The sequence below is a fragment of the Coturnix japonica genome, chromosome 2 (assembly GCF_001577835.2).
Source record: "Coturnix japonica isolate 7356 chromosome 2, Coturnix japonica 2.1, whole genome shotgun sequence".
Classification (NCBI taxonomy): domain Eukaryota; kingdom Metazoa; phylum Chordata; class Aves; order Galliformes; family Phasianidae; genus Coturnix; species Coturnix japonica.
The window spans coordinates 86,987,180-86,997,922 of record NC_029517.1 but is presented as its reverse complement, the minus strand read 5'-3'; the positions used below and the strand labels follow the sequence as shown (position 1 = coordinate 86,997,922).

General features: G+C 40.8%; 1 protein-coding gene across 1 annotated transcript; it reads left to right on the top strand.

Annotated features, from left to right (window-relative positions):
* Positions 1–5,683: 5,683 nt before the first annotated feature.
* On the top strand, positions 5,684–10,136 carry MC5R (melanocortin 5 receptor). The gene is made up of 2 exons (XM_032442617.1): positions 5,684–5,949; positions 6,772–10,136. Exon 2 carries the CDS (start codon positions 6,854–6,856, stop codon positions 7,829–7,831), a length of 978 nt encoding a protein of 325 aa, XP_032298508.1. The 5' UTR covers positions 5,684–5,949; positions 6,772–6,853; the 3' UTR covers positions 7,832–10,136.
* The last annotated feature ends 607 nt before the right edge of the window (positions 10,137–10,743 follow it).

The following is a 10,743-nucleotide window of genomic DNA, read 5'->3' as shown; positions in this document are numbered from 1 at the left end:
TGGACAGCCCATTCCAGCACCTCACCACTCTCTTGGAGAAGATGTACATTCTAATGTCCAATCTGAATCTCCCCTGGCTCAACTTGAGACCACTCCCTCTATTCCTATTGATAGTCATGTGGGAGAAGAGGCTGCCCCACCTCATCACAACCTTCCTTCAGGTCTTTGTAGAGAGTGATAAGGTCTCCCCTGAGCCTCTTTTCATCCAGTCTGAACAATCCCAGCTTCCTCAGTCACTCCCCATAAGACTTGTCCTCCAGACTTCTCACAACCTTGTTGCCCTATTCTGGACATGCTTCAGGGCCTCAGTGTCTTTGTTGCAGTGATCGGCCCAAAACTGGACACAGCAATTGAGATGTGGCCTTACTAGGGCTGAGTACAAAGGGATGATCACTTCCCTGCTCCTGCTGGCAGCACTGTTTCTGATACAAGCCAGGATCCCATTGGCCTTCTTGGCCAACTGGGCACACTGCTGGCTCACGTTCAGCTGAGTATCGGTCCATATATACCCCCAGATTCATTTCCTCTACACAGTCTTCCAGCCACTCTGCCCCAAGCCTGTAGCGTTGCCTGGTGTTGTTGTGGCCAAACTGCAGGACTCAGCACTTGGTCGTGTTGAATCTCATCCCACTGATCTCAGCCCAGTAATCCAGCCTGTCCACATCCCTCTGTAGATGACACCAATCACCACCTCATTGTGCTAACAAATGCTCAATAGAGAAGACAAATGTTTTACACACAAACATTTCTAGCCATGCAACTGCAACAAGGTGCGCCAGGCAAAATGTAAAGATATCACACCTCTAACTCACATTTCTTTTCTAAACTAGGTGGAAAAAAAAAAAAAAATTGACTTTGGACTTTCTGCCACAAATGTGTGCATTTCCAGCCTTCAGAAACAGAGCTGTAAAAGGATAATGCTATGACACATGAGTATATTGTTTACAGCTTGCTGGTCTCACTGCCATCCCTCTCACTTTGAGGGATGTATTGTGTCTTGTTATGGGAGAGGAAGAGGGGGCTTGTCTTTTTAACTACTGCATCCTGTCTGACATATTTCTTATTGCCATCGTACTGAGCTGGGGATTGCTCTAGGTGAAACAGAATATCAGACTATAAACATCAGCATCAAACTCATAAATATGGCCTTCACTGATGTGTAGAAGGAGGTGCCTACTGCTTACTGAATAGCCTTGGGGCCCAAACACTCAGGGCAGCCCATTTCAGGCCCACAGGGAGGCAGGGGCTGAAGCTCCCCAATTCCAATTCAACCTTTGTTGACCTTGCTTGTCCAACTACAGGACTTCCATTAATGACGCTCTTTTGCAGAAGCTTTACCAAAGGCAGCTCTCCAGAGCTGGAAAAGAAGCAAACAAGTAGAAGCCATGATTTCTTAATAGTGGCAGCTGAATTAGTATCCTCATCTGAGAGAGGAGGAACTATTCTTGACCTCATTCTCTGGGCAAACTGTTTCATCTTTGTTAGATTAGAAAATGCAATAAACCTCAGAGAACACAATTTTTCCTCTTGAATGAATATACAGTTGTTAAGGCAGCAAAAGTTTGTAAGTCTGGGTCAGAATAGAAGGAACAGATGGGTGTCACTACTGTCCTGCTGAGGAAGGGCACCTCACTCCTTTCATCACCTTGCTGACACATTTAGAGTTAGCTCACATTCTCGCCAGCTGTGCTGTGCTTCCTTAAATGAATGCATCTGTATTCCTGTTGAGAGACAGAGTGCGTTAGTAGCCACACATCAACAGGTGAGGTATTTATTTTATTTATGAGTAAAAATTGTGTAAGATAGCAGAACATTCTTGGTTTCTAAGGCTGTAGTTTGGTTTCGGTTTCCCTTCAGGTCCCTCCTGGCTGCCATAGTTTTGGTCTCCCGTTGGCCATGGGATTGCATTACACAGGTCTCTATGTAGATACACAGACCAGAGCCCAAACAGAGCAGGAAAAGAGCCATCCTTTTAAGATATTACTTGTTTAAAACTCAGAACTGCTGTGTAATTCAGTTTGTCACATGGCTTCCAAGTATTCGTACTGGTATTGCTAATGCAGAGAGGGCAGACTGAGAAGTGAGGGGTGCTGAAGGGACCTTGGTGGAAGTAAATGGGATTCCAGCCGTGACATACTGCATGCATACTTTTTTCATGGTTTTATTTTCCAGTGTTCATCTGCAAATGATTATTTCCAGATAACTTGAGGTAACCAAACCCCAAACCAATCAACAACAACAAAAAATAACCTCCAGATCCCAACCTTCCAACACACGCTCATGACTTCAGTCTGGAAAACACCCAGGAAAAGGTTTTCTAGAATGCGTGCTTGGTGTTAGCCTTTAAAATCAATATTTAATAGCCTCCCAAAATGTCCTGAATTGCAAAAGCAATGATCATTCTTCTGTTAACGAAAATCTTTTCTGGAACGTCTGGAATTGGGGAAAAACAAAAAGCAATTCAATGATTGCTGAGGACAACCTCAATAAACACAAATAATAAAATAAGAACAAGAATAAAGTAAAAAGAGGGCTGAAATGCTAGGAAGAAAACTTCTTTATGTCTTCATAAAGTGTTCTGCTGACACTTCTTTATGATTCAGCAGGTCTGTACTGCTGACCTGTGCTCTAACAAAATGTTAGGGGATGATTCATTGCTGCAATTGGCTCCCATTAGAAGGTAAATAAAAACGGTGATTACCAAACCTCTTATTTCCCTTTTACAGTTCAAGGAGCTAGTTACGACATCATCCAGTTAAGATCACTAACATACATCTTTGTAGAGTACCTTTTATACCGTATTGCACCTTTCTCAGCTTTCTCCTCTGGCATGAGAAGCAGCACTGACAGGACTGAGGGTTGCCAAAGATGATCTAAAAGTTGGGTGATCCTACTATCACCCACAGCTAGATGTCTCTTTCAGTCTTGCTTTTCTGTGATTCTTCCTGCAAATAGCATTTGAAAAGTAGGACCATGATATATATAAAGAATATGTTTGCTATAATACTGCTTTCTACAAAGCATTACTTTTTTGGCTTTCAGTTGTTGTTTCCCCACATAGGGGAGAGGACTGAACTACAAAAGGTCTATCACCATCATCCACTGCTTTTTATTTCAAGGCAAGAAGGATTGATGCCTTTTATTTTCGGTCAGGATTAATTGCCTGTCTTTATTAAATGCTGCTCTGAAAATATTGAGAAGATAACAGAGGGGACCTTGATGGGGCTCAGCCAATGCTGCTTAGAGCAGAGGTCAAGAGAAACAGTTGTCTGAGTCTGAGCAGCTAGAGAACATTTGTTATGTTATAACATCTTCAAAGGCTGTGATCTTCACTTTTGCCCTGGATCCATGGCTTATTTTTGTGAGCAGAGTGCAGTCTCTCCGTGGCTCTGAAATTCTGTGCTGATGACAGTACAGGAAAAGAGCAGACAGAGGACAGACTTTGTAAACAGTCCAAGAGTACCGATCCACAGCTATGTTATGAAGGACAGATATATTTTCATTGTACAGATGAAAAAAGCAACAGAAGGACACTGGAATTAAATCACCTCAATGTATTAGCATGGACAAGCTGGGAAGGCTTGTGTTGCTCTCAGTTAAACTTTACTCTGAACCCATTAGGATTATTAGATTAATAGCAGAATTCATCTAAGTGTGATAAGCTCTTCTTACAAAAAATCCTTCGGGGGACACATTGTGTTGTTGGCCTCCTTTTTGCATTCACTGACAAAATCAGTGCCTTGCTGTCATGAGGATGGTGTGCAGCATCACTCTTGCCCTTTGCAGAAACACATTCAAACAGCATTGAGGAAGGGTCAGCCCAAATATGGGGGCAAGTATGTGAATTTGGTGAGAAAACATAAAGACAGGTGCTCTTATTGCAGCTGTTTTGAAGAGAAGCTCTCTCAAGTCCTGCTCTCTCTGAGCCCATGTCTGAAATCACTGGGCCAGGCTCACCAGACAGCTTCACCTCTCATCCTGCACACTGGCCCAAGGGACCATGCTGCAGGCTTCCCCAGCACTGCAGGACTGTGGGCCTCCACCTCAGTGTGCTGCTGCTCCTGCTTCTTTCCATCTGTGGAAAGAAAATGCTGCTTTGGAGGCAGGAGTCGGACTTCAGTGGACGGTGCAGAGAGAACTACAGTGAAGGCAGCTAAGATGATCTGTAAGAATTTTGTTAAACTGAATGACTGAATGTACAGAAGTACTTGTAAATGGGGAGAGGAACCAAATTTAAGGGGAGAGAGTTTATAATTAACAAAAAATTGGGGTACTAGAGGGGAAATAAGTAAAAGTGGAAAGAGCACATCTGCACAGACACTGGTAGGTATGAGAAGTGAGAAAGAAGAAAAATGCTATGTGTTAGGTGTATGATTTGCAGGGACTGCAGTGGGAAAATCAGAAACCATGCAAACAATAACTAATGATAATTAAGATAACTAAAGATAACGTAGAAGAACCAAAACATCCTTTACACTGAAGAGCAGAAAGAGAACTGGAGATGGGCATCCTATATTCTTTTCTTTCGAGCACAGCAAGGAGCGCTGAGCTCAGATTCTGTTTACTTGGTGTTCAGGTGCTGTTTACCTGCTGTCATTATCTGCTCAGATCTAATAGCCGCACTTGAACATAGTTTTCTGCTTCTATTTTGTGGTAATCTATATTCTCTTCCCTTTAGCAGGGAGAAGGGGTATGCAAAGTTCACCTCCAGACTGTTACCGTGTACTCTTGAAGAAGCTTTTTTACGCATATGAATCAGAGCATTTTTTACTATCTCCTCTGGTGCAGGGACTATTCATACATAAGAACCTTTCACACAATGGCTCCGGTCTTTGAGGGTTTCTGAAGTGAAGCTTGCAGTAAGAACAAAGGGAGCCTCTGTGGAGTATAACATTCAGAAACTCAGATTTAGCTGTATTCTATCAATAACACCTATCTAAGTAGACAGTGAAAATGACACACTCTACAGCCCTATCATTTGTGCTTTCTGGTGGTGATTCTTTAAGAAAAAAGAAAAATAATGCTGTAGGTTAAAAATAAGCATTTGGAGTTATTGTATACCACAGAAAAATTCCAGTCCTCAGATTTGTGGAAAGGTGACAATATGGAGAAACAGAGAATTTTATCTCTGGCTCCCGTTCCTTAAATGCATGGAAATCTCTACTCCAGACAAGGGAGACAAGATGTAATCATTTATTTCTTCTATGTTGTTTTTCACAGAAGTGGCTTTGCTTATCTCTTCTATTAGAGGTGTGATAGGCTTGATGGTATGTTCTCTTGTGAGTTGTGTGGTGGTGTGCTTCCCGTTCTCGCAAAACTATAACTGTGGATGAAAGAGAACTGTTTTTAAGAATGATAAAATAAGCCTCCCACTTTAATAATGATTTTCAGCTCTTACCTCTTCTGGAACGTGAGGTTATTGATAGTGAGTATTTGCAAATGCAGAGAAAACAGAAAAACCATCCCATATGAGATGTGCTTAGCAAGGAGCGTTCCTAGTGCGTTTTCTCCTTTAATGTAGTTTTCCCAAAAGGTATATCAAGACCAAGAGTTTTAAAAGCTCATGATGAATTTTAGATCTGAATCACTGTCCAGATGAAGACAGTCATAGACCACTAGATGGTGGTAAAGACTGGAGCCTTTGCTAACTGTATCAGCGACAAGCGAAGTTCAGAGGGGCAAAGGGGAGGAGGAGCCACAGTTTGAGTACTGAAGTCATTATTGCTTGGAGGCTATAAAAGGGCAGTTGCACATTAAGTAATTTATGCGTGGTCAGTCTCGACTCTATGGATTTACTCATTCATTTTCCTCTATAATGTCATCCATCCCCACCAAGGAGTCCCCAGCCCCAGATGTCGGGTGAGGAGGGGCTGAAACTTCTGCTCTCTGGAGGAAAGGTTGCAGGAGATGAAGAGGAAGAACAGCTGAAGGAGCAGCTCTGATAAATAGGTACAGTTAATTCTTAATTAAACATGAAAGGTTACGTTTAAAAACTGAAAATGGTTTTGCCTGAGGAGCTTTGAATTTTACTTGCAACAAGTAATTGACAATCAGCTGTAAGAGTTCTCTGTGTTAAGAATCTGATGGCTTACAGCTTGTTCTGAATATTCTCACTGCCAAAAGAAAAAAAAAAGTGCTGATGATCTGGAATAGAAAACGTAGTACTGTGCTAGAATTCCCGGCTACTGATTCTGTAATCTCATGGTATCCCCAAATGTATGCATTTGCCTTGGTTAGTGGTTTAATACTATGCTCTCAAAATGAGCTTGTTAGCATTGCACAGACAGACTGTTTATAACACAGATTGTGCAAACTTAAGAAGCACAAAGTTCAGAAAGCATGTAAATTTTTTAGAGAAATTGTTCAGTTTTTATTTGTGCCAGTACTTCTGTATATTGCATTCCAGTGATGTGGTTCTGTGCAAGGTTGTACTTTTCTCCTGCATTTCTGGGCTCTGAGAGCTGAAACTCTGCAAACTGTCTACTCGTGTTCGGCAGAATTTCCAGGACACTGTGTTTGCTTCTGGGAGACCGAATAGGATAAACTGAAGTACAAAAGAAGAGTGTATGAATCTCTTCATTAGTCTGTGGTTTTAATTTCCCAGTACGGATGAGCAGAAAAACTCTGAGCCAAGTGGAATTCAATTTAGAATCAGTAGAGGAATATTGTGTAGAAGAGGCAGGATGTGTACAAGCCAAATTAAATAGAAATGGTTGATATTTGTTTTGTCAACTTCTGCCTGTTTTTGTCACGCTCTATTTTTTTTGGCAGGGTCTTTTGCCTTTTGGAAAATGCATTTACCACACTCCTTGGCAAGTCCCTCAGAGAGAACAGAAAGTGTTTACTTCCAGACATGAACACATCCTCGCAACTGTATGTTTCTGAACTAAACCTGAGTGCCTTTGGCAGCAACTTTACTGTGCCTACTGTCAAGAGCAAGTCATCACCATGTGAGCAAGTGGTCATTGCAGCTGAGGTGTTCCTAACCCTGGGCATTGTAAGCCTCCTTGAAAATATCTTAGTGATATGTGCAATAGTTAAGAACAAGAACTTGCATTCACCCATGTACTTTTTTGTTTGCAGTTTAGCAGTGGCTGACATGCTGGTTAGCGTGTCTAATGCTTGGGAGACCATAACAATATACTTAATAAACAATAGGCACATAATTATGGAAGATGCTTTCGTCCGTCATATAGACAATGTTTTTGATTCACTGATCTGCATATCTGTGGTGGCTTCCATGTGCAGTTTGCTGGCAATAGCAGTAGACAGATATATCACTATCTTCTATGCCCTGCGTTACCACAACATCATGACAGTGAAAAGATCAGGGCTTATCATTGCATGCATTTGGACCTTTTGCACAGGTTGTGGCATTATCTTTATTCTTTATTATGAATCAACTTATGTTATAATTTGTCTCATCACTATGTTTTTTACCATGCTGTTCCTCATGGTTTCACTGTACATCCATATGTTTCTCCTGGCTCGTACTCACGTGAAGAAAATAGCTGCTTTGCCTGGGTACAACTCTGTCCATCAAAGAACCAGCATGAAGGGAGCCATCACTCTGACTATGCTTCTCGGCATCTTTATTGTTTGCTGGGCTCCATTCTTCCTCCATCTCATCCTGATGATCTCCTGCCCTCAAAACCTCTACTGCGTTTGCTTCATGTCTCACTTCAACATGTACCTCATTCTCATTATGTGCAACTCGGTGATTGATCCCTTGATCTATGCCTTTCGTAGCCAGGAAATGAGGAAGACTTTCAAAGAGATAATTTGTTGCTATAGCGTGAGAATGGTCTGTGGGTTATCCAACAAATATTAGGAAAACAAAACAAGGGAAGAGAACTGAAATGCAGCATCTTGCATCACCGTGTTATTCTGCTGAGAGGCTTATGGAACTTCTTTCTCTAGTCAGCTGTCAAGATCTTTGTGGCAATCAGAAACTGTTTTTTTCTTTCCTTCCGTGCATGACCCTCACACTGATGGTAGGAGCTACTCTGTGCATCTACACTGAGGGGAGAACAAATATCTTGCATCTCATTTACCCTACTGAAGAGTCTGGATCTTACAAGAGGACTGCACAGGGAAAGCCTTATTTTCCTTTTCTGCCAAATGCAACAAGTGTGACTGACTATGTAAATAAGCCCATCAGCATCCCAATACGTATTTCCCTTGATATTCATTGTCTCTCTAGATACAGCGTGGCTCATTTTGATGTCTGGAATTATTTTGTTTTCTGCTTTCTTCCAAAGGGATAAGGTCAGAAAAGTAGCTCCAATTATCAGGGTTTGCATACCTCGCTCAACAAAGTTATGATCAATATGTATGCACAGATTAGCTGTCTTGTATTCTGGTTGTGACTGTTACTGTCAAAAAATGTGTGGTATTTAAGAAGAAAACATTGTGACAAATTTTCTAGGTTGGATGTCATCTCTGACTGTATGTGTTCTTATAACGGTGTTTGTGGGGAGATTTTAAGCCTGAATACAAAGACTGAGCTAATTTTAGTTTGTTTTCCTCATTCCTAGGGCTAGAGAAGTAAAGGGCATGTGGTCTCTAGCTCATGCTGTAATGTTTTGTTGGGAAGGAATGATCGGGTGTGTGACTGCCTTTATATAGGAGCTAGAAAAGTGTTTTAGCTACCAGCAGCATTTATTGGAGGAAGCCATGCTGTAGATTGCATTTTTCAAGCTGTGAGAGACAAAACAGGTTTGACAATCAGGAAGGACAGCAGGCATTGGCAAAACAGGGATCTCAGACTCAGGCACTTGCAGCTATAATATGGAGTACTAGCTTTTGCTCCCCAAACAAACTTTTTATCTTTGCTGAGGGGGTTCTGAGGTGAAACCCTCATGCATTTGATGTGAGCAATTTGCACCTACTCATGCTCTTACAAGCATGCTGTTCTGCAACAGCTGTAAAATGTGCAAAATATTGAATTTGTCACAGATTAAGGAAGTGCAACTGTGGCATTGATTTCCTGGTGCCAGTGGATATATACAAGCTAGGTAAATATTTCAAGCAGTGGTACCATACTGACTAGCTGTCAGAAAATAATTTAGAAAAATGAATTCTTCCAAAAAAGCCTAAAGAATAATGCTTGTTATACTTGGTCTGGAGATGGTCTAATGATGTTGATGTCAATAGAAAGGTGTTTTTGTTTTTGTTTTTGTTTTTTTTTTAACTGTAAAAGTGGTCAAACATGGCAACAGGTGCCCAGCATTTTCATACTGTCTGTCCTTGGGGATATTCAGAACTTAATTGGACATGGCTTTGAGCAGCCTGTTCTACATTTAAAGCTGACTCTAACCTTGAAGCTGGCCGTGCTCTGAATGATTTGGAATAGAAGACTTTCACAGGTCCATTCCAATCTGAGCTATTTTGTGATTCTATGAAACAGCTTGTGTATTATGAGGAAATGTTTATATTTTTCCCCCTCCTAGCTTAGCCTCTGTGTAAGAACTGTAAAATATTCTCCATACACATTTAAAAGGATAACATACTTTGAATCTTCATTTGCTTTGGAGGTTTCCAGCAAGATAAGTACTACCTGAGTTATACATTCTATCTATCTGCTGCAGCTTGAAATCTATACTGCCTCCAGCTTGCACGTACTTCTCCCAGGCATGAGAATGCTATTCTCAGTGGAAACACCTTACAATATTGACTGTCAATATATTGGCTACAGTTGTGCATTTGGTGCTGGACTCTTCCTTCGGTTTTATATAAAAATGGGATTTCAGAGGCACATTTGTGGTTGATAGTGAGAATCTTGCCTTGTTTCAGTCCTCCTCTTAGCCCTATCCGTAAATGAGCTTTGGGAATGGGCTTCTGCTACAATGAATGTCAATACCAAAAATGAAAGAGCTCAATTGCATAGCAAAAGGCACCAGCTGACACTGTAAATAAATCACTAAATCTTCACTGCAAATAAAACAGTTTTGTATATAACTGTATATTAATGAATAGGAAGCCAACACTGTAATGGCTTTGAGTATTTTCTTCAACTGTACATTACTTTTTATTTTATTTTATTTTATTTTGGTGTGTGTGTGTGTTGCAATTTTATTTGATGTAAAAGCACAAACATGTAAAAAAACTATTAAACTGGATCATTGGAAAACCCACTATTTTTGGTTATTTATTTTAATGTGTGCTCCACTTATCACTGATCTACACCTTGTAGGTTATTCACAGAAGGAATATTACATTCTAGTCTTTCAATTCTCAATAGAAACAGATGCCTTGCTAAAAACATTCTGACTGAGTTACAGGTTTGCACATGTGGTTATACTCAAAACTATATTCCTGTTGGTGTGAGATTCACATCCCCATTGTAAGCTTTACAAGTGAGAACTAAGCTTAAGGTGGAAATGAAAGCATTTTCAAGAACAGACTAGACCAGTCTATGGAAAAAAGGTTTATATTTATGCTGTAGGATTGCACATCAAACACATGTAAGCTCATAACATATTTTACTCTGTTTCTTTCTCCTGCTTTACTAGAGAAATGAAAGGAACATTTAGCATACTTTCCCTTTTTGGAAAGCATTTTGACAGACTGGGACAGACAAGCACAGTCAAAGCATAAAATTTGCTATCAAAGGACAGTCATGCAAAAATTAGCTGCTAGGCAGTTGCTGCATCATGTCCCTGCAGCTAATGGTACTGCTTTTGCATATACTGCTAGACATTTAGGGTTGGTGTCAGTCATTGAACAGTAAGCTTAAATCAC

Coding starts and splice junctions, on each gene's coding strand:
- MC5R (XM_032442617.1), top strand. CDS start 6,854: ATGAACACATCCTCGCAACTGTATGTTTCTGAACTAAACCTGAGTGCC.